A 23,866-nucleotide genomic window follows, 5' to 3' on the forward strand; every position below is an offset into this window, starting at 1 on the left:
CAAATCCCCTTCCCTACCAGCAACCAGCGCTATGCTGCGAAGTGACCGATTCTATGTCACTACACATACATAACCAAAGACAAAGATGCCACCAGATTTCACCATCAATTCCATCCTTCTCCAAGAGCCCAAGGCTGTTGCAAGTTTGAAACTGACCTCCAAGATCTGATCTCACAGTATCCCATGCACTGGCTTTAAATCTCCCCTGGGTCATGACAGTGATGAAAGGTAAAGGTGCAGCCCTGCAATTGCTTGATCGTGCAATTGCTTGCAGAAGGGCCTCCACTAGACCAGTGGTTCTCAACTGGGAGTACACGGACCCCTGGGGGTTAAGTGGTAATGTCCCAGGGAGTTTGTCAGGTGATTTACAAATGTGTGAAATTATATCATACATGAGAGTCATTGGTGAATAATCATGTATTCATCTACCAATATAAAATAACTACTAGGACATGTGAATCTATATGGTTACCGAGAACGATATAAAATACCTTTCTAAACTCACTGATCATGAACAATTCGGGTTTTCAAGAGTAACCAGTGAGTGCGAACAAATTACACTGTGTAACAACTTATTTTTTTTTGTTCCTGCATAGTAAGTGTTATTTCCTAATTGCTTCTTCCTTAAAAGTACAGAAAATGGCTATTATTCCCCATAAACTTTGCTTTTGTGACCAGAACAGTGATATTTTGAAATGTACCTATTTTCAATGAGAAAACGGGTGAATTTGTGTTATTTTGTTCACATAAAGTCAGAAAAAAAAACATATGAATCAAAATTAACATGTATTTATACTAAATTAATAAAAAATTTACTACAAAAGATTTAGAAGTGAGTTTTTCGAAATTTACGATTATACTGTTAATCACTTTTACGAATCAGCCCCTAAATGTAGTCTCCCGTCATGTTCTCGTTATACTGTCCTTGGTAGCCGCGTTCAAAGTCCAGTATATCCTGGTGAAAGCGCTCGCCTTGCTCCTCCGAGTACGCTCCCATGTTCTCCTTGAATTGATCAAGATGAGCATTAAGGATATAGACTTTGAGGGACATCCGACAGCCCATTGTGCCGTAGTTCTTCACCAGAGTCTCAACCAGCTCCACGTAGTTTTTGGCCTTGTGATTGCCCAGGAAGCCCCGAACCACTGCGACAAAGCTGTTCCAAGCCACTTTCTCCTTACTAGTGAGCTTCTTGGGGAATTCATTGCACTCCAAGATCTTCTTTATCTGTGGTCCGACGAAGACACCGGCTTTGACCTTTGCCTCAGACAGCTTAGGGAAGAAGTCTTGAAGGTACTTGAAGGCTGCTGACTCCTTATCTACAGCTCTGACAAATTGTTTCATGAGGCCCAATTTGATATGCAGTGGTGGCATCAGCATCTTCGGGGGTCCACCAGTGGCTCCCACTTGACGTTGTTCCTCCCCACAGAGAACTCTGTCCACTGTGGCCAGTCCTGCCTGTGGTAGTGCTCCTTGGTGTCCCTGCTGTCCCAATGGCTATGATAGCAGGGAAACTTGGTAAAACCGCCTCGGAGACCCATCAGGAATGACACCATTTTGAAGTCTCCGATGACCTCCCAGTCATACTTATCATACTTCAAGGCGTACAGCAAGGTCTTGATGCTGTTGTCATCCTCCTTGAGGTGCACCGAATGAGCCAGGAGAAGAGACGGATACTTGTTACCATTATGGAGCAGCACGGATTTGGCGCTCCTGGATGAGCAGTGAATGAAGAGGCGCCACTCATTCTGGTTAGAGGCGATTCCGATTGCCTCGAACAGACTGTTCACATTGTGGCAGAAGCTGAGCCCATCTTGACGGGTGAATAATTTGCAAAAAGGTTGGTGATGCTTCCTTTGATCTGTGACTTGCACACTTTTATCCAACAAGTTCCACTGCTTGAGCCTAGACGTGAAAAGCTCGGCATTGGACTTGGTGAGACCAAGATCTCTGATCAAGTCGTTGAGGTATTTTTGGTTGGGGTTATAAAAATACATTTATTTCACCCATGACTAATGTGTCAGAGATTCTCGCAACATTTTTCATATATGATATATTTTTTCAATAACATTGAAAATTGTAAAACATTTTAAAATGAAAAACTTCGACAATTTAAATAATTGTAACACATTTTGCAAAAAAAATTAGAGCAAAAATTGTCCATCTATTCTTCCAGAGTTTTTTTGCATTACTTGCAGGTGAAATGAGGTGCCCAGGGTTTGTCTTTATCCCTGACAGGCATGCCGACATATGCCTTGGAGGCCTCACACATCTTAGCAGATGCTTCCACATAGTACTTTTTCACGCTTGTCTTGATAAATTGGCCGCAGACATAGCAAAATGCGTCTGCCAGATGCTTGCAGCCTCTTGATGCCATCTCAGAAAAATGCAGATATTTATCCACTTAGGCAGCTGGAACTAAACTGAACTGGTGGGCTTAAGGCCCCTGTATTTATACTAATATTTATATTACTGAAAAGTTCTAGAATATTCTAGAAGTTACTACAAGTTTACTCAGCACTTAATCTATCTGGAATGTTCTGTAAAATAGGTAAATCTCTAAATATCACTGTCCTGGTCACATAAGCAAAGTTTGTGGGGAATAATAGCCATTTTCTGTACTTTTGAGGCATAAACAATTAGGAAATAACACGTACTACCCTGGGACAAAAAAAATGTGTTACACAGTGACATCAAGTTGGCCCAATTTACAGAGAAGGAAATTTTTGAAGAAAACAGTTGTGAAGACTTTCATGGATAAAGATGCAAAATGACCATGAGTATTGTTACAGAACTATCCACGACAATATTACCTTGCAATCACATCAATCAGCTTGAAAATAATCATGAGTAAAAATGTATCCCTGTTAAACTGAGCAATGGTTAGGGCTAATCGCTCTTGATGACCCTAAAAGTAGCAGCCATTCCATATTCCTATGGCAGGGGTGTGTTTTGAACAACTCTGGATTACTTCTCATAAGTACTGTTCATTTTATTAACCCCATATGATGGACTGAGTCAACCACTGACCAGGATTTCACCTCACAAGCTCTGTACGTGTAGCATGTCAGGGGAGATGTAAAACATTTAGTTTGATTTAAATTGAATAAATAAAAATACGCAATTGCATAATTTCAAAAGCAATCGCCATAATTTAATTAGACATTCAAAATAATGAAACGGGGATACACATGATTTGAAGCTTTCGTGACTGCAGGAATCCATACTCTTTGGTTCTTTCGGTAAAGTTACATTACTTTTCTATCAACGTGACTTTACTGAAAGAACCAAAGAGTATGGGGATACACATCTTTCAAAGCATAACCTCTCACACAGGTTTCCGAATTCGTGAACATTTCCAGTGCGTGAAGTGTGTTTTTTTGCACTCACATGCAAAACATTTGCACGCGTGGTGTAATTAATCAAATTGCTTCAGTACGAATCTCAATGCTCGTCACGAACCGAACGTCTGCTTAAAAAAAAAAATTCTGCTGCCGGCTTGTCACAGACAGCCGCGTTTCCGTAATATTTCTGCTCGTATTGGAACATGGTGCCATATAACATAAGCCTTGCGAAAACGTCCGATACCGATCGATGGGATTCCTGCTATCCCCTCACAAACGGCCCGACAGGGCACGCAGCCCAAAAGCCCCGGCTCACTCACTCGCGCCCCCGGCATGAGCCACACGCGTCGCTGACACGGCCGCATGGCTCATTACGCTGATGAGGCATTGTTTTTGGATAAAGACCATTTGTCACCCGCTGTCAGCGCATCAGCAGGAACACAGCAGTTCTCAGTAATTACCACACATCATTCAGCCCGCGACGCTGCAGCGCAGGGCTTCGGTGCTTTACCGTTCCTGATGTCAGCGGCCCGCGTGAGTAATTGAATTGAAAAAAAATCCTCATCGATCGCTCCCCGTGCTTTAGCTTCATAAGCAGTGGCACGGGTGGCACGGCTGCAGCCACTGGGTTTCGTGGGGGGACCCGGACACTCCCCCCTCCCAGCACATTTAAAATATGGCTTTGGAAAAAATATCATGGTATTTTATTTTCTCTGTTCAACGAGGCGACGTAAATGCAGATTTATGCTGATGACGGAACCTTTACGGATGCAGTGGTGCAACACATGGTTGGCTCGGTGCTGAGTCAGTAGTCAGTAGTTGCGTAGCTGTGAAATAATTGTCGGTTTGGTTAAATTTACGTTCGAACAGGGGTTGTCAGTACTGTTAATAAAAAAACGAGTTTATTTTATCAGGTAAGGCCCACTGAGCTATGTAGCTCTTATTCAGAAGCAATTCTTGCCACAAATGATAGTTTAACGAAGTGGCTCATCGCGTGTAAATGTATAGCAGCCAAATGCTCGAAACGCATATTGATTCAAAATGTGGAAGCAAAAACCAGAGGACCCGGAGAAAAATCCATACAACCACAGGGAGAGAGACACGCGAACTCCAAATATACAACAGGCATCAGCGTCAGGATCAAACCCACGACCTCCTGTATACCAAGCGAGTTAGTTAATATCTTGCCACCGTGGCGCCCCTCATAATAAAACGTTGCCAAAAGTGATTTTTGAGAATGGGAGCAAATAACGGATCACTGTGCATCTGTATTATAACCATTATTAATTATAATCATCGGGACTTTTTCGCTAGCGGGACACTGGCCGGCAGGCTTGCGGAGCATGGCCCTGGCGGGTGGTGGGTGGCGGTGTGACACCTCTCGGCGATGCTGGCCGGCCGGATCTTGTCGATGACAAAGATCTGCTTCATTCCGCACGATTCCTTGGACAGCGAGATGCCCAGGTTGGCCCCGGATGTCTTGCGTATCTCGACGAGCAGCGGGCCCGTGGCATTCTGCACACTCTCTGCCGAGCGCCGTGGGGGGAGAGAGGACCGTGCACTCATCAGGCATTGTGGGGACAAACGGAGGGGGGGGGGGGCAACTTGAAGTGTCTCCATACTCCGACGAGTGTTGAGCTTGCACTCAGGCTACTGTAAAGAGATCTTGGCGCCAGTTACAGGAATTTTAGCTTTCAGTCGTCAAACTGTGGAGATTACGTCCCAAACCACGGCACTGCCCGGGAAGGCAGTTGTATTGAGCGGGGCAATCACCCTCCCCCTTGAGACCTCAAATATTGAAATTGTATTAATATTTCAAGTAGAGTTTATGTTCTTTTTATTTAATTAGGCCCTCATTCAAAATGCTTTAAATTATGGGAGTGCCCTTGGCATCACTGCACATATATTTTTATTTATATTAAAAACAAAAGTGTTAGGTTATTGCAACAATCTTATGTTTTCACTCTAGGGACTCTTTGACCCCGACTGTGCGAATATGTAAATGTGCACGCACTCGTTCGCTAACCGCATTGGCTTTCCCAGCTTGTTTTCCAGAGGCTGAAAGGTTATGCACAGAGATGACTAATTAACATTTGCGAGAGGATCATCCATCATCATTACTCAACTCAGACGAAAGAGAACGGGCGCATGACACGCAGGGCAACAGCTAAAGTGCCCTTTGCGCCTTACATAAAAAAGCAATGGAAAACAATATATGTGGCAATGGACTGACATTTACCCACGTAGCAGAATCAGTCCACAGTCGTCCGATGTCATTAAGGAATTGTCTGCCTCACTCGATTAAGATGTGATCATGGCCACTGCCACTTATACCAAACGACACAGATTTTGGGGAAAGTGTTTTCAGCGAGCACCTATGAAGGCCGGCACGGTACATGATGGGATGGGTGGCCATCACCACGACCAATAACCAGTCACCAATGGCGATGTTTACACATGGCATCAGGTACTCATTTGAGGCTGAGTCGAACTAGGGGCGGCTTAGGACCGGTTAGGATAATGGTCACTTGTGTTGGCCGTCAGCGGGAATTGAACCCGGGTCGCTGGGTTCGTAGCGCAGCGCGCTAACCACTACACACTACCGCTCTCACACGCCACCTCCATTTAGCACGGTTGGCTACGTACGGTGCAAAAGAAGTTCAACATTCATCCATACCAGGCCTCTCACCATCACTCCCTTCACAAGAGCCAGACACTGTAGCACACTCACAGTTTCTGGGGTCTCCTCTTCATTCACCTCTGCGCACCCCTTTTCAATGCCTTCTCGGTTCACGATAATGAATATATGATCCTTATGGCGGTACTCCGGGGTACCAAATAATACAAAATGGCCGAGGCATTTAAATATTTTATTTCTGGGACACTTTTTTCCCAGGGGTGTATTTAACTCCACGACTGGGGTACCAATCAATCCGAAATCGGTGCCACTCCACGATGTCGAAACGCAGCGAGGACGATTGCGCTGAAACCCTGAACGCTCGTACGCACCGTAGTGGTTCATCGTAGTGTACAGCTCGTCGAGATCAGTCGATTGCCGCATCACCGACCATCAACAGACTAAAAATGACTGCATCACATGTGAGAGCCGGGGTACTATGGTACCCTGGGGTACCGCCATAAGGTTAATTTATGAGTTGTAATATTCCTATATATGAAATGCACTAAATCATAACCTGCAGCCCTCCTTCAAACGACTGCAGGAGGAAGGCCTGCTCCACGCGTTGTTTCGGTTGTGACGGTTGCTTAGCCATACTTCACCACGTTGGTCAGTGCGGGTAGATGAAGTGGACGGCCCATGACCAGTTCACATACTTACGACCGATGATGATATCCAAGGCTGGGAATTGAACTCGGTTCACTCGACTCATGTTGCAGTGTGCGACTCGCTGCACAACTACCCCACCGCCCAAACCATCCCACCACTCCACCACGCCATCACACCCCCCCCTCGCCATCAACCCACCACACCACAACGCCATAATGTACATAATAATTCTAATAGCCATACCCCTTGTCTGGCTAAGTATAAAGTGTGTTTATAGTGAAGGTACTGTGCATTTGCTTCTATTTGTATTCATTCCGTTTTTACATGTGCTCCTTCATTTTATTGGACCAAAAGATAAGTGTACAGTTCAAGCGTTGCTTCATCATATCACGAGAGGAATATAAGTACATCTTTAAATGATTCATGCAGTGTAATGAATTTATAGATAAGTTCATGAAACGAGTTTCTATCTGACCACGTTTCCGCAAGCTCCTGCTGCTGCAGAAATGACCGGACAACGACATACGTCATCACATCGCAACCAGAAGGACCGTCAGGACGACATGGGATACATTACTGGTTGGCTGACCTTAGACCGTTGAGAAATGCAGCAGAATGCAAGGGTCATGTGAATCCCTGTAACTCAACTCACAAATATAATGGCGGTTCATGACTGCTCCTGTAATTATATAATCCACCGCACACCGCGACGGAGCAGAAACGCTTGGGGGGGGGGCACAAAACGTGACCCATGGAAGTGGAGTTGGGGCTATCAAGGAGCTGCAGAGCGAAGCTGCAGGGAAATGACCGAGATAAGGTTTCGATTTTTTATTTAAAAAAAAAAGTTAATTTACGTCGCACAGACGAGCTGTGCTGACGTGACTTTTTTTGTCACAAAGGACTTTTACTGTTTATAGTCTTTTTATACGAGTCTAATAAATGTAAACAATTATTTGACGTAAAATTACGTCAGGTTTGTGCCATTTGGGCCTGATAACGTTCTAACCTTGGTTTAACACATAGTCGGGCTTTCGCGACCAATATTTTGCATAAGAGGTTTTTTTGGGTTATATTGCGTAAATATATGTCGTTAAACCCGCCACCAACAGACACAGCCAATTAGTCAGGTTTGTTACGTAAACAAAACCTGCCAATTCGTTACTATTGTGTTGGTGAGTAATCACACATTTACAATTATACCATTATGGATTCTTAACCTTGTATCTGCGAATTATCGTGGATTTATTTATCCACCAGTCACTTTCCACACTTGCTCATAATGAATGAATATGATGTGGTAATTCCTCCCGTAATCCGCGAGGCTGTCGCACGGGTATGTGACTACGTGGGTTGACGTCCACTCACAATATACCGCCGACACACATATGCGCGCATTTCATTACTTACCTTGTGTATCTGGTGCTCTCACCATATGAAAGTCACGTGCAAAAGCATTTGCTAAAAAAATAGATTGAACGTCTGCTGTCAAAGACATTTGTATCACAATGCATTGAGGGCTATCGACTGATTATAGCTGAGTCCCCCCCCCCCGCCCGGCCTTCTCTCTACACCGAGGGCCGGGACTCTCACCGTTGGACGTCGTTTCTCCGTGGCAGCCCACGCCGTCCGGAATGCCATCATCCCACTGCACACTGCCGGCGGCAGCGACAGCAGCGTTCAATCTACGCCGACTTTCAAGAGATGCCTCGAGGCTCCAGCTCTCTTGGCTATCGCACCTCAAGAGACAAATTAATTTATGTCTGTGAAATATATTTAGCACGTTAAAAATTGCATGAGGTAGCAGTGGCTTGGGGAGACTTTCAGCCAACAGTGGATTAACCATGGCTGATGATGCTGATCCATATTATATCAGAGATGCGCTTTTGTACCCAGGGAACGTGCCTCCTACCCACATAAACTGTGGGTGTAATATATCTCATCATTGGCATATTAGCTCAAGAATGTGCACACCAGCGAATGTGTCTCCTGACTGCCTCACATGTGGGCACTGACTTAACAGGGCAAGTGTGTGCTAACAAGGGCAGCAGAGGGCAGGGGTCCAATTCAATGTGTCACATCCCCCCCCCCGCTCCGCAACGGTAGTCTTGCGACGTTGCTTCATCCCTCCCACTTTACATCCCGCTCACCATCCCTCATGCCCGTGCCCGTCCATCTCTTCCTCACCCCGGGGCCTGGTGTCCTCCCCCACCTCTCTGGAAGTGGGGTCAGGTTTCAGGATCTCTTCCACTCCTTTGGCGAACGTTTTTCCTCATGTCAACCTCAGGCCTGGCTCGTCCCAGTGTTTTGTAACACAATGCAGCCAAATCTCCTTTCGTATCCCGTCTCCCTTATGGGTTCAACTTAGTCGCACACTTAAACTCAGAGGCAGTGCATTTATTACTTCAACACAACGGGGTAACATTACCTCTTAACAAGACAACGACCTAGGGTGGTGACCACCCTGGCTAACTACGCAAGTTACAGGATAACGATCAACTTCGGACTGGGACCAACAGCATACTGCCCGGGTCCACGTGCTGGAAGACTTGAAGATCGAAGATCGTAGACGAAGGGTTTCTTCCCCGGGACGGACAGCCAAGCTCCCTCTCGGGACTCGGCTTTTATTCTCTCAGGCGTGGCCGACTCCGCCCCTGGCCACGCCCCTTTTCCAGAACCTTCAGGAAGAACCTCGGTTCCCATCACGTGACCCTCACAGCCCCCTCTCAGGGCCCCTCTGTCATTCTATCCGGTCACGTGTCCTCCCGGGTCAACCAGGCTGTCATGGCCTTACCCTACCTTCCCTTCAGGTCGGTACTGCACTTACAGCCTGGTGAATCTAGCGATGTCACTACACACACACCGTGCCCCTCTAGGGCCAGTACTGCACTTACAGCATGGTGGCATCCAGCAATGTCACTATACATATAAAACAAACAGAAAGACAAAGATCCCCCGTATAACCTGAACAGACTGTTGGGGCAAGTGCTGGCCACCCACCCCATCGTGTACTCCCAAAGTTGTTTATTCAAGACTTAAAATGTTTCATGCTTCATGTGACCCACATGTTTACCAACCACCTCCACCACCAAACAAAAGCAGTCTTTGCTGTTGGAAAGTTTCTGTACATCCTGGGTGCAGTTTGAGTTGCATGTATGTTGAACTTCTTTCGCACCATACGTAGCCAACCGTGCTTCTTGGAGGTGCAGGGAAAGGACAACAAATTAAATGATAAAATCAGTTCTAAAGAAAGTTAAAGAGAGTTTTCAATCTAGATTAAAAAGTGCATAGCTCCAGTGGCTTTCTAATATCAGAGGTAAGAGTTAAACTCTTGACTTAAAGCTTTCATGAGTGCAGGAATTCATATTCTTTGGGTCTTTCGGTAAAGCCACGTAGATAGAACAAATAATAAAAATAATGACAATATCACGACGTTTCGATCGCAACACAAGCAATCGTCTTCAGGTGAAAATATAGCGGGAGAGCTGCTGAGAATATACGCTATATTTTTCTACAAAACTTCGTGATATTGTTATTATTTTTATTATTTGTTCTATCTATGTGGCTTTACCGAAATACCCTAAGAATAAGTAAGAGCTTTCCAGGCGGCCACAGAAGCACATCTGAATGCGTGAAATGCGGTGACCATCTTTGTTCGATGGCTAGAAAAATCAATCGGTCTTGGGTTAACCCAATTTACAATAATTACCTAAAAATCTGTTCAAATTTGTACATATAGCTCATTATCTCAAAGATAGCAAACCGAACGCCTCCCGTGGTGGCCAACAACGAGTCACGGCAGGGCCACTGCTAACGTGCCCGCGAACACAGCAGTTAATGGCAGTGGAATTGGTTGAGGGATTGCGGCCACTGTAATTTTTAACGCCCCCAGCTAAAAAGTCCCCCCCCCTCCCGCAGTATTTGTTGTACATTTATTCAAAACGGCGTGGGGGGTGTTCCAGAGTAAACGGTTTTTAGGATTCGCTCCAAAAAAATAAATGGTCAATTGTGGTTCTGGTTTCCGGTTCAGTTCCGACTCCCTGGTCTGTTGAGCCTGGAGATACGCGCATACTTTTTTTTTTTACACCCAACTGACGTCGCCGTTTTGGCCCCGAGAACCTTCCTCCACGGCTGCTGTGGGTTCCCCACTCATTGTGCCCACGAGTGAAAGGGCGCACGTCAGCCAACAGCCGCACCTGGATACAGGGAATTAAGAAACTCACGGGAGATTTTACCCACCCTTGACCTCTCTCTTCTAAAATATCGACGCGTCCTGCCCAGCGGGTTGTACTGAAATCCGTTTCTCTTCAGAGGCAGTTTTAAATTGCTAAGACAGTCTGATCTTTTTTTCTCCCGTGCTTTTCATCTGAGGGCAGACTGCCTGCAATTTATTGTAGCAAATTATTTTTTCAGAATAGTGGAATTAAAGTATCTTTTCCATTTTGAAAAGTAGTAGTACATATTTGAGCGACAAATTACAAACCACATTTAATTGCAAAGCACAGCAACGTGGGTATAAATAAGTGTCACTGTACAGATACTTTTGGTGCCACTGCGACGGAAATTAGTGACCTGTATTAAACTACACATATCAATGAAACTGAAGGTGCAGAATCTATGTCAATAAGTTTGTATCGACATACTAATAAATAAACTTTGTTACGACACAAATCAATGGATTAGAAACACTGAGTAAACCCAGTAAAAGCAGAACGTTGGCCCAACGGTTCCAACCACATGGCCCAGATGGCCCAATGTTGCATGCATCATGGGAAGTAATTCCATCACCTGGCCAAGGTGACCCAAGCGCAAAGTTAAATCTCCATCGGGGAGGGGGCGACAGACTCATACCCCCTCCCATGGTCCACTGCTTTCTCCTCAAACGGATCGACCGCGTCAGGCCTGTGTGCCTCGAGGATGCTTTCGCCCGGTTGTTTTCGCTACCCAACGTGTTGTTCCTGTTACAATAAAAAAACCTTTACTAAAAATTGTATTTGTTCTTTAAAAAATCTCCACGGGAGATTAACGGAGCCCATCAGCCACCCAGGGGCAATGGAACGAGGGCCACGTTGTCGGAGGTCAACAGCGGTTCCCACCATAGCAATGTGGAGTTTCCACCGCTGGCTCAGAGCAGACGACAGAGATGAGTGCTGCACCAATCGCCTCTCATCAGGGAAATAACTTTGAGTGGTGACTTAATTGCCAAGACTTTCTACTGTATTAAAATAACAACAAAACGTGTGACGTCAAATTGGACTGCTTAACGTATATCTAAATGTCTACCACATACCTCGTTAAAAGTGTTACACTAACTAAAATAAACGCAGCCTTCAAGGATAAACTAAGACTCCTGGTTAATGACATTTACAGGAGTGGTAATCTCATTGCTGCTCGTGGTCAGCAGACCTCAACATTGGCATTCAGTCTGAACATATTGGCATACTCAGGAACAGAATCAAATTTCACACAGATGCAAGGGTGAATTCACATTAAACGATCTCACTATGCCAAAACAAATACACCAGCGAATGTGGTGACTTCTGCTATTGTTTCTCACAACACTCGTGCAATGATCAAATGGAACAATTGTAACCACGTTTTTAAACAAAGTTAAAAAGGAAAAGTGTCCCCCTGCTCAAATGAGCCAAAGTACAGCCCTGTTTCTCCTATAACGCGGTAGTTGCATTCCTGAAGAACACCGCGTTATGGAAAAATCGCGTGATTATAAATAAAATATAACATAGGGTAAATCACAGCCCGCGATAACACGTGAGAGGCACACGCAGGCTAAACAAAGACTGAGGTGCGTGGGTAGCATCCAGCAGCATCCAGCAGCATCCTGCCTTGTGCGATGCTACGCCGAGGCAGCCGTACATCCATTTCTTATTCCTACTCACGCGACGTCGTTCTGTTCACTCGATCTTGTTATATCCAAATCGCATCCAGCGCTATAAAAAATGTGTTCCCTAATACATTCATCGCGTTATATATGCGATGCATATATATGTAACGCTGCGTGTGCTGTTATGAAAACAGCACGCAGCGTTACAGGAGAACAGAGACTGTAATGATAATGATGCCCGTCTGGCCAGCACGGCTGCACCACCAATGGGCGGTGGGCTTCGTGGTGGGGATCGATCAATCTGTCGTTGACTTCCCAACAAAGTGGTACAGTACTTACTTTACTCAACTTTGAGAGATGATGTCCTTAGATGACTCCGAATTTCGATATTGCCTGTGAGTAGAGCTTTTTAACCAAAATGATTGAGGGCTGGATACCATAAATATAAATACCGTAACATATCTACCGTATTTTTTTGAGATCTCTTATAATTCACTAGAAAGACTCCCATCATGGTTGCCTGACCACACTTCACCACTTTGGTCAGTTAATGAAGGGGGGCTCCGTTTAGATGTCACTTGTCACTGATGTTAACGATCTCTGAGAAATTATCTCGGGTCACCGGGTTCAAACCGCGGTGCCACTCACGATCACTGCGTGGTGAAGTATGGTAAAAAAACACCCATGACCCTAATGGTGCTGGGACGCCTTCATCGAGCAGTGGATTGACAAAGCGCTGCACGCTATGTATTAATTTCATTTGTGTGTGTGTATGCTGCTGTTGGAAATGGAGCAGTGCAATGCCATCTGCTGCAATGGGGGGCATGAAAGAGCCCGTGGCATCATTGGCAAGGCAGGCGCAATTGCGTGGCATGTTCAAGTGCGTCATGGCCAAAACCTCACCCGTGGACATTAACCAGAAGGTGAATTATGAGAATGGAATATTAATAATCTCCCCTTTTACGGTTAAGTGCATCTCTCCTCCGCAAAGTGGTTATATTATAAGTGGGCTCTCACGCAGAACTAAGCAGAACGGGCAGATTTATCTAATCGTAAAAATGCAACAGTTGATATTCTTTGGTGCACGCGAAGGATTAACTCATCAGAATTCATAGACCCTATGGGCATAGTACATTTGTTAATTTCCCTTCTGCACAGTCCGCAAGCCAGTCGAATTGAAGCTTGCAGCTCATTCCGTACAATGGTGTTGCATTGCACTGCCTCTTCCCGATCGCGTTACGTCCAGTTTGAAAGTGACGCTGATCTTGTTTCTTAGACGCTCAGTAGTTTTAGACTGCACGGCCACATCTTGCAGAACACCGTCCCTTTGCAGATAGCTGCAGCAAAATACACTCTGTGCACCCCATTCGGAATACAAATGCCGTGTTTGGGGTGGTGGTGGCGGTGACAGGCAATTGGACCACGACACTGGCACACAATAGGCAAACGCTCGTGAATAGAGAGACCCTCTTAATGGTTTTGCTGCCCTCTCCGGAGGAATGGGCTTAGGATGATCCGGTGCTTACCAGCTGACAGGGTCACATGACACTGGGTTAGGCGCACGACCGCTCCTCTCCACAGAGGTAATGCTCGGCCTTTAGGGGCCCATGCCAGAAATACATTTGGGCCTCCCCCCCCCACAGACCCCCAAAGTGATTGGATAAACGATAAATAGACAGGAGATAGAGATGTCGTGAGATGACAACAAACAGAGATCAGAACTCTCGTTTTGCGTATGGCAATATGCTCTGGAGCTAGATGCCAATGTCGAGGTCTGCTAGCCATGACGAGAGGGCTTCAGGACGGAGTTCAGGTAGCTTTGCTGTTCCTCCTCCTCCATTGAAGGAGCGCAGGCTACAGTGGTTTACTCTACGGTCCATGGTTTTGGTTGCAAGGCCACGATCACACTGTGGCTTGTCTTTCATTTTACATTTACGAAGGAGACGCAGTTGTGTAGTCAAGAGAGAGGAGATGCAGAGAATGGATGGATACGGAGTGAGATGACAGAAGAGAGATGCGGACAAGATAGAGATGTGCAGATGAGAGAGATGTTAGAGATGTCGTGAGAGAAGACGGTAACTTAACACGACAATAAGTATATTCATGTGAGAATGAGAGATGTATTCGAACTAAATGGGAAAATTATTGTGGGGGAATGCGTTCAAATGACATAAAACCCTTAACTACTGCCCTCAGTCGTGTGCAACAAGTACTGTACAGGAACTCATCTACTTATGAACGAGTTAGGTTCCAGAGGTCTGTTAGTAAGACGATTTGTTCGTAAGACCAACTTTACTCCTGTCGATTCCAACCATGTTGTACGGCATGTACACTAAACATGGGGGATGGCTTTAAAAGTTGTATAATCTCCTGTAGATGTAGATGCCACTGGTTCTTCATGTTCTGCAGACGTAGATGCCACCACCGCAATTTATTGCGTGGCGGTTGAACTTACGACTCTCGGTCCGAATGGGCAACTGGACACAAGGACAGGTTTGTACGCTTATCTTGAATGTTCGTAAGTCGAATGCTCGTAAGTAGAGGAGTCCCTGTACATTACTTGTTAAGCGCACACTGCTGCCCTTTATGGAGGCACACACAACCAAGTGGACTCACCCAGCTGCCCCTTCAAAAAACAGCCACGAAGCATTTCAACTTTTTACCGCTCCGAGGTGTCTGGAAGTCAATGGGTGCGGGTCCCGTCCACCGCTGAATCTCGGAATGTGCGAGCGGTTCAGCGTTAATTTTATGTAGGGAGGCGTAGTAGCGCAGTTGTTTTCAAAGACATTGTTACTCACCACAGAGAACTGTAGCGACACGACCGCTCTCTACAGTGTGTCTGCCGACCTGAAGACGATTCAGTTATTTTATTTTAGTTTCTATGTACGTATACGTAACCAAAATGTAATACTAGGGTTTTTCCCCTTTTTTCTGGCAACAAAACTGAAACTTTTTTTTTACACGGAATCATGTCTGCATTACCCACAATACTTGTGGTCGAAATGCAAACAAAAAACACTCTGATAATGTATGCATTGTCCTTGAAACTGATTGGTCCACACCAGAGACGGCTTTCTTTTGAGCCTCGTCTCAATTGGAGCTAGACCAGAGGACACCAAAAGGCGTACAGCTCAAAGACAATCAGTTTCAAGGACAATGCATATATTATCAGTGGTTTTTTTTGCATTTTGACCACAAGTATTGTGGTTAATGCAGACATGATTCCTTGTAAAAAGTTTTCAGTTTTGTTGCGAGAAAAAAGTGGAAAAACCCTTATTATATTTTGGTACTGGCAAATGAGGTCTAATGACACCAAAATGTAATTGGAAAAAAAAAACTGATGGTGTATCAGAATGGGATGGGAAAGGGTTAAGCCCATCGTGCTGGCCTTTACAAAACAGCAGACACACATCCTTCAAGCCACACCCTGCTGCCCACTGTGCATCGTGGGCTCACTCCAAACTGACACTGTTGGCCTTGATAAAGACACGGACAGCAGCGTGTACAGCTACTCTGCTGCCCTTGATAAAGACACACACAGCAGGGTATAGCTACTCTGCTGCCATTGACAAGGCAGTGCTAACAGCTGGCATCTCGCCACTCTGCCTGCCCCATCTCCGATTCAACTCTTCTTCCTGCGAGGCAATGGAATCAGGGTATTTAGATGCTATTGCAAAGACTGCGTGCCCCATGGTATCAACAAAGCACCTGGCTCTCTGTCCCCCTGCCGCCACCCTGGCTAATTTATCCCAAGCTCCCTGAGGCTCGCATCCCAACGCCTCCTCCAATGAACAGGTGCGAAATCCTCCCTCCAAAAAGGAATATTTCTCAAGCCCATGAGCGTAAGTCATTGTTGCCTTACGTTAATGTGTGTGTGGGGTGGGGGGAGAAGTGTTTATTCCTCCTTTTAATTTTATTTATAACGCCTCTGCGCCGCACGGGCACCGTAAGCAGCGCGCGATGGTGCGCTAACGTGTGGACGTGATGCAATGCAAACACCTTCGCCTGTATAAAGGCCTCTCGTCGCTGTCTCTTTTGTTTTCAGAGACTAGGAATGTGATTGACGTCTCAACGTTACTAACAGGTAAACTAGTCACATGCTCATTTAAAAAAAAACTGGTCATTATAAAACAATTATTTTTTGTAAAAATGTAATTCCCATCAGGCCCAATTATCTTAAATCTGGTATCCAACCCTTATTAACTCTACCTCTCTGGCCTCTGTTCACGTCCTGTCAAGAAGGACCATTGTCTGATATTACGGCAATTATAAAAAATTGTATTTAAAGGCCATAGAGTTATTGATGACTTTGTTGATTTGTTGCTGTTAATTGTGCTTGTGCACCACTGCCAACGCAGCAGCATCGCCAAACAATTCGTCTTATAAGTGGAGCTGAAGACCTGGGGATGGGTCATCACCATGCATTGGTTGCGGCCAAATGTATGGCGAACATAAACGGAGTGTAGGGGAAAGAGCGAAGGCGAGTCTGTAGTGGCCAACATAGCTATCGGAGTCACAGCTGTCGACCGTAAACACACGTACACAGAGTATGCCAAAACCTATTGTGCCTATTCAGTGACAGCCGTGATGTCACTATTTAAGACCGAAAAAGGAGGACTTCGTCAAAATTCTGGCTAATCGCCTGATGAAGCTGCTGGTTGTAATCACCAGCAAAATATCGTACTCGAATTTGAAATGTTGTGGATTTACTCTCCAACACACAAGCGGTGAGCTGAACCAGTAACTAATCAGCACGTTTTTGTGTAAGTGACAAACCTTACTTAATTGGCTGCCTTGGGTTGGTGGCGGGTTTAACGACACATGTATATTTACGCAATGTAACCCCCCAAAAAAACCTTTATTATGGATAATATTGGTCATGAAAGCCTACTACAACTACGTATTAAACTGACAACCAAGCGGGAGTGCAGTTTGCCACTTGTTCATGGTTCGATCCCAGCTGCTGCCCTGGACAATACTGTGGGTGTATGAACCAAACAAATTGCACACTATCTGCTTCACAGTGGACGTCAAAGATCCCGTGACGGTATTTTAAAACTAGTAGGCCACTTGTGCCGCTGTCACGGTCCAAGTTTTGCCAAATTGGAAAAGTAATCGCAAATAAACTATTTGGGTAAAGCCACGTAGCAACATCGCCTCCCGCCTACTGTGACACGGTAATGCTTTGCTTGCTGGCGTATGTATCAAAAGAATGTCCTTAAAAATTATAATTTACTTTTTTATTCAGACGGGTACTGCTATGCGGAGTTTGCATTTTAAGATGTTTTTAACCAATTAATGAGCATTTATTATACAAGTGGGAGGAAACCGCAACACCTGGAGAGAAAACCCACGTGATCGATGGTGCAACACTCCATCCCCATAGAGATGGAAACGGAAGGCACTTAGTCCACTTGCTGCACTGCTTTCAGCTGGCGAGCCAGGGTATGGCACCTCTTGCCAGTGAGCATAAACCATCACACAATCTCTGGTCATCCTCGCAGCGGCTTTTGATTAACCATCGAACAAAGATGGTCACTGCATCACGCGTTTTCAGATGTGCTTCTGCGGCCATCAGGAAGGCTCTTCCTTCCGATATTAGGAAGCCACTGGAAAACGCATGTCTCCAGTACTACTTTTTGTGTACAGCGTGGTTGGCTATGTACAACGTAAAAGAAGTTCAACATATATACGTGCATACCTTGACACCCAGGGGTAGGGAATTTCATGACATGTGTGCGATCCTCCAACCCTTGTCTACAAGAGTTCAGGCCACTTGCAATAACCACCACCACCACCACCACCCAAGGAAACTGCAATATGCGCAGAACTCGGTTGCCCGGGGTTTTGAAGAGATCAAAGAGATTTGAGTGTATCACACCAACTGTATTTGTGGCGTCTTTGCACCGGCTCCTGGTGGAATTGAGAGTGAAATAAAAAAGTCTGTAACTGACCGATATTGGTCTGAATGGTCGACCACCTGCTCAGCTCGGTGAGCTGCTCTCACACTGCCCCCCCCCGCCTGCATTGCCCCTCACAAATTAAGGTCCCTGACGAATGTGACGAGATGCACCGTATGCTGAACTTCTTCCGCACCAGCACCGTGCTTGACCACCTTTGTCTCCCCAGTGCTGATGATTACATACCGCACCCGGTACAAATTTAAGGTTGAGTCGACCTAGAGGAGGCACAGGACCGGTTCAAATACTCGCCACTGTTATTAGCTGCGAGCGAGAATTGAACTCTGCTTTGCCTGATTCGTGGCACAATGCGCTAACCACTACACGCACCCACAAAACTATTGCTACACTACCGTAGAACTCTAAGTTCACAACACTTCTCCCATTTGCAGGTTTACAGCTAGTAAATTTTAAAACTCTCGCGATAGATTTTCACCCTAACTGCAAATCTTCATTTATATTAAATTATAAAACCCAGCAGTGAATTCACTGAGACAACCTTGGCAAGGCTCTTGATCAAAGGAGTCTCCATATTATTAACCAACGGTGTGGTTGTACGCGTGTGTGCATGTTTGATTGAGTGTATATGTAAATGAGCGTGGTGCTGGCCACCCACCCCCTCGTGTGCCGTGCCGGCCTTCATCGGTGCTCACTAACAGCACTTGCCTCAACAGCCTGCTAAGGCTATATATGGGATATTTTTCTTTGTTTGTCGGCATCGTTCGAGTACACGCGACATGAATGCAATTGTATGGCAAAGCATCACCCCTCTGGAAGTAAATGCTGCGTCTCTTTTGTTCTGACATTTCTCAAAAGGCCATTAGAATTGAAATCAAAATTGCCAACATGAAAATAATAATCATTTGAACGGTGTCTGTCATGATACAATCTATGGGACCTTTAATGCCTTGCAAAAGTTATCAATTTTGCGTTTGAACATCTTAACACCTGTTTTATTGGCAGTTAGGGAAAACCTAGTATTTTTCATCATGTCCATTCACTGGGTAGCGTGGCAGTAGGTTTGGGCCTCGCAGTGATTTGGCTGCTCTCAAGACCAATGCCATGCCAACGCACGATGGCAGTGGGCACTCGGCAGCACAATCGCTGTAACTTCGACTGCTGTTGCCAACAAATACACTGCGCCCATTTTGTTTGTTTGTTTTTTTGCTTATGTGAGTTGTTTTTAAAAACTGTCAATTGTGTTTCCTAAGTCTTGCATAAAAGTTTTTCCCCCGCCCAAGTCTTCTGTTTTCAGCGTTTACAGGTAAAGTGTGGTGGCCGGCTGGAAAGGATGATGATGGTGATGACGACGACTATGACGATGGAGGAAACACTGCAAGGTGCTAGGGGAAGAGGATGACCACGATCTGACTGGATGTCAAACATGAAACCGCTGGACGGGACAGAAGCCGTCTCAGTATGTACTGTATGTGTGCGTGTTTAACTTCTTTCTCACCGTTCGTAGTCAACCATGATAATCGGAGGTGAGGGGGAAGGACAACAAACTAAACACAAAAACATTTATAAATAAATTAGCTTTCACTCCAGATTATTTAAAAGTGCAGAGCTCCAGTGGCTTCCTAATATCGGCAGGAAGAGCGTTCCAGACGGCCACGGAAGCGCATCTGAAAGCGCACGATGCGGTGACCGTCTTTGTTCGATGGCGAGCCGAAAGCCGCTGCTGCGAGGATGACCGGAGTTTGCGAGACCAGCAAGGTATTGTGGTTCATTCGTGGCAATAACTTTGTGTGCAATGAGTGCGCCTCAGGTGACGCAGCGACGAACCGAGCAGAAGTGGAGAAATCGACGGACGAGGAGAAGAATCTTTTCCGTTTTCGCTGTGCGTGCCCGATTGTTCGACTGCTGTTTGGTTATCATTGTTAAGCATGCTCCATGGTGAGCGGAGAGCACAGAGAGCGGAACAGGAATCATCGCTCGGGTCATTTATCGATCCGCTCGTTTATCCTCCTTGCGCAAACTCGAACGAGGACAAACTTGGCAGCGACGTAACGGTTCGTGTAATTATTGTTAACGAGGTCCATGTCTCGGGTAAAACGTGTGACCCATACGTTTGCTGGAAGTGAGCTGTTTTGTTTCTTGATTATATATATTGGGCAAGGCATCCACATTCACAAACGAGAACTAGAGAGATGGTTCGACCAGCACCACATTCTGTTGTTGCTTTCAAGTACGAATAATTTGAGTCTGAATCGATCCAAGAGCCATGGCAGTTGCAAAAACCAATTGCAAATGGTATTGCGTGTGGTTAGGCATTTAATCCCGGCTGCCGCGATCGGAGTGCAATGTTTCAAGACGCTGTGTTACTGCTTCTCAAATGCAAAGTGACATTAGACCTTAGGGGACAGTGCTGTTGGTGAACATCAGTTGAGGCTGGCACAGTACACGAGGTCGTGGTGTGGCCTACAACCACGCTCAGCTGCCTGCGTCTCCTCAGTGCTCACGTTCAACTATTGCATCAGGCAATACATTTAGCGCTGAGTTGAGCGAGGACACACGCAGAACAGGCTCAGATACCACACGAATACGTCTAAATCCGCTACTGGATATAATCTAGTCTACGTACGGTGCGAAATAAGTTAAACATACATACGTAGTCCAGTAATCAAAGCACTGCATTACCACTGTCCATACACACACAAAACATCAAATATCCCTGTTTAGTCACATAGACTGTTGAAGCAAGTGATGTTATTGAGCACCTAGGAAGGCCGGCACAGCACACGGGGGAGTGGGTGGCCAGCACCACGCCTGACCGCCTTTGTCTCCCTCGTAGCGTTTTCTTCACACCGGGTACTCATTTCAGGCTGAGTCGACCTAAGGGAGGCCCAAGACCGGCTCAGATAATCGTCACTGATGTTGGTCGTGAGCAGGAATCGAACTCGGGTCACCGCTCTGACACTGCCACCACACATACACACACAGAGGTAGACACGTGCATACACACACCTACATGTGTGTATGCACGTAAGCGTGTGCTCAAAACACCCATTTCATTAAAAAAAACGAGACCAGAGAGAGAGAGGAGAGAGCTGCCCGAAAGATTTCCTATAAAAAATTTACGGGGCGGAATAATGGCCCCCTCACCAAGAACGCCACCGCTCTTCCTTCACACCAAAGGCGTCAGCGCGTTGCTTTGTACGCTCGCGCGCAACGGGCTGCCCCTCCGCTCACCCATGACGGAGACGTCGTACTCAACGAGCACGCGGGCATCCTGGCCACTCTGCTTGAGGACGACAGATGCCTCGCAGAGCGAGAGGCCCTGCACGGGGATTCCCTCCACGGCGAGCAGGCGGTCGCCTGCCTTGAGGGTTCCATCCCTGGGTGGGGGGGGGGGGGACAAGGGCACAGGGCGGACTGAGAGTTTGTGACAGCTGCCACGGTCAAGATGGCATCAGGAGCAATGCCAATGATGCTGCGACTAACGCACCACCGCTTTCTCTTTACTGAAACACCTCTTGGCAGTTGCTCACACCCAGCTCGTAGTTTCCCGCCACCTGGCTTCAGATATTCCCCTTAGTTGCAAACCTCCGTGGTGCCACTCCACTGACAGTCTTGCTAAGCTGCCCTGCTCTCTATCCTACACAAGTTCCCCACCCATCGTTCGACCGGTGGGTTGCGCCCCCTGTGCGTTCCCTGGACGCGGCTCCTCCTGCTCCACGCCACACTGCGCCGTGCGCTCTGCTGCGCTGCTCCCCGGCCGTGCAGCGAACGCCCTGCCCCAGCGGTGGTCGCCATTCGGCGACGCCATTTTATCCCTGCCTCAACGCCCCGCACTTTTATTTTCTCTTGCTTTCGGGTTCTCTTGATTAGCTCCAAAACTTCTGAGTTTTTTTATCCCCTTGGTCAATGGTTTATTTATTTTTGTGATGCAAAGAGCTTTGTGCATCTTGTACAAGTGCAATTGCCAAAGTATTTTTTTTATTAAAAAGCACAAAATTCGATTAACCAATTCTAATGTCCTTCCACGTGTCACCGCGTTTTAGTCGGCACGATTTCCAACGTTTCTGCTCCACGTGCTGGCAACGGAGAGATGAAATTAACGCCTGAATAGGTGAATTCAGTTCCTGAAGAAGCTCCTCCCAGAATATTTTAGTGAAACGTCGGAAAATCATGCCAAACACTCGGTACAACCCAAGAACACACGGGAGAGCTATATACAGCACAACATTTATAGTATCGTTCCGATTTGCCTCTCCTATGCTGCGATCCAAAGTCCAACCAGCCTCCAGATAAAAAACTAAAACTGAACTATTTTTATTTTTCCAGAAGCGACCTGGCTATTGCAAATGATAGCTCAACTTAGTGGATTATCATCATGTGTAAATTTATAGCAGCCAAATACTCTAAACGCACGTTTATTCTAAATCTGGAGGGAAAATTCCACGCGACAACGGGGAGAGAAACATGCACACTCCAAATATACAGGCGTTAGGGTCAGCATCGACCTCAGGACATCTTGAAAACCAAGCAAGATAGTTAACATCTCGCCACCGCGGCACCCAGAGCCACCACCACCCGGCATATTTATGAACGTGGGAGGAAGCTGGTCAAAAAAAAGAAAAGTTGTCGGAGAAAATTCACGAAAAGGTTAGCAGCCTAATTGTCATACTGCATCCTAGAGGCACCGAACCCAACAGCGACTGTCTCACATTGTGATCACGGTTCGATCCACCAACTTCCACGAGCCAAATAAGAGCCGTACATCGCTGCTCACCAAATTTCATGCCGTGTGACTCGGGTTCAAGGGTCTCAGAGCTTGCCTGGGTTCATACCTTGACACACGAGCCAACACAGCCGCCTGTTCCCACTCTGGCCTGGAGAACATGGCTCTCTGGATAAAGGCTAATACATAATTTATACGCAGAGAGAAAGCGCAGGCCATATTAAACATTTTCATCTGGCCCCCGCTACAGCTGTCTGTGCTGACATCTCGCGACGCTCGCAGCTGGCACTTAAGCATTACTCGATCATCGGGCGCTGTTGGAAAATGTTCAGGCGAGACAGATTGGGGGTGACGGCCGGAGGCGTACCTGTCAGCTGGGCCCCCTTGCCTGACGTGGCTCACCACGATCGGCCGCGACTTCTTCTTGTCGGACTGAACGCCGCCTTAGAGAAACAAAAGTGTCGGCTTGTCAGAGTGCTTCACTTGGAACGGGCGCACCGGAGTTTTTTTTTTTCTTCTTTCATCGTCAGCTTCTATTAGACCTAAAAGTAGAACGTTTTGCTGCTTATACGAGTGCGGGAGTTGTGCATATCTCTCCCTTGATGACCACTGAGCCCGCCAAAACAATTCCACATTCTTGTGCCGGGAGCTACTATCTTCATTGGATAGCAAAACTGTCGAGTACAAAAATATTTACGTGAATTTTGTTGACCTCGGAGAAGTGATGGGCTCAGTTAATTCCTGGCCAGAATTGT

At 46.2% G+C, this 23,866-nt stretch overlaps 1 protein-coding gene across 2 annotated transcripts in view; it reads right to left on the reverse strand.

Annotated features, from left to right (window-relative positions):
- LOC144721212 (glutamate receptor-interacting protein 1-like) overlaps window positions 1-23,866 on the reverse strand; it is a 338,853-nt gene that overhangs the window by 105,848 nt on the left and 209,139 nt on the right. For both annotated transcript variants that reach the window (XM_078598644.1, XM_078598645.1), the window contains 3 exons: window positions 23,479-23,554; window positions 21,620-21,765; window positions 4,721-4,868 (listed from right to left, as the gene is read on the reverse strand). In XM_078598644.1, the coding sequence (XP_078454770.1) occupies window positions 4,721-4,868; window positions 21,620-21,765; window positions 23,479-23,554 (370 nt within the window). The remainder of the gene's footprint in view (window positions 1-4,720; window positions 4,869-21,619; window positions 21,766-23,478; window positions 23,555-23,866) is intronic.

This window comes from Lampetra planeri, chromosome 11, assembly GCF_965212315.1.
Source record: "Lampetra planeri chromosome 11, kcLamPlan1.2.h2, whole genome shotgun sequence".
Taxonomy (NCBI): domain Eukaryota; kingdom Metazoa; phylum Chordata; class Hyperoartia; order Petromyzontiformes; family Petromyzontidae; genus Lampetra; species Lampetra planeri.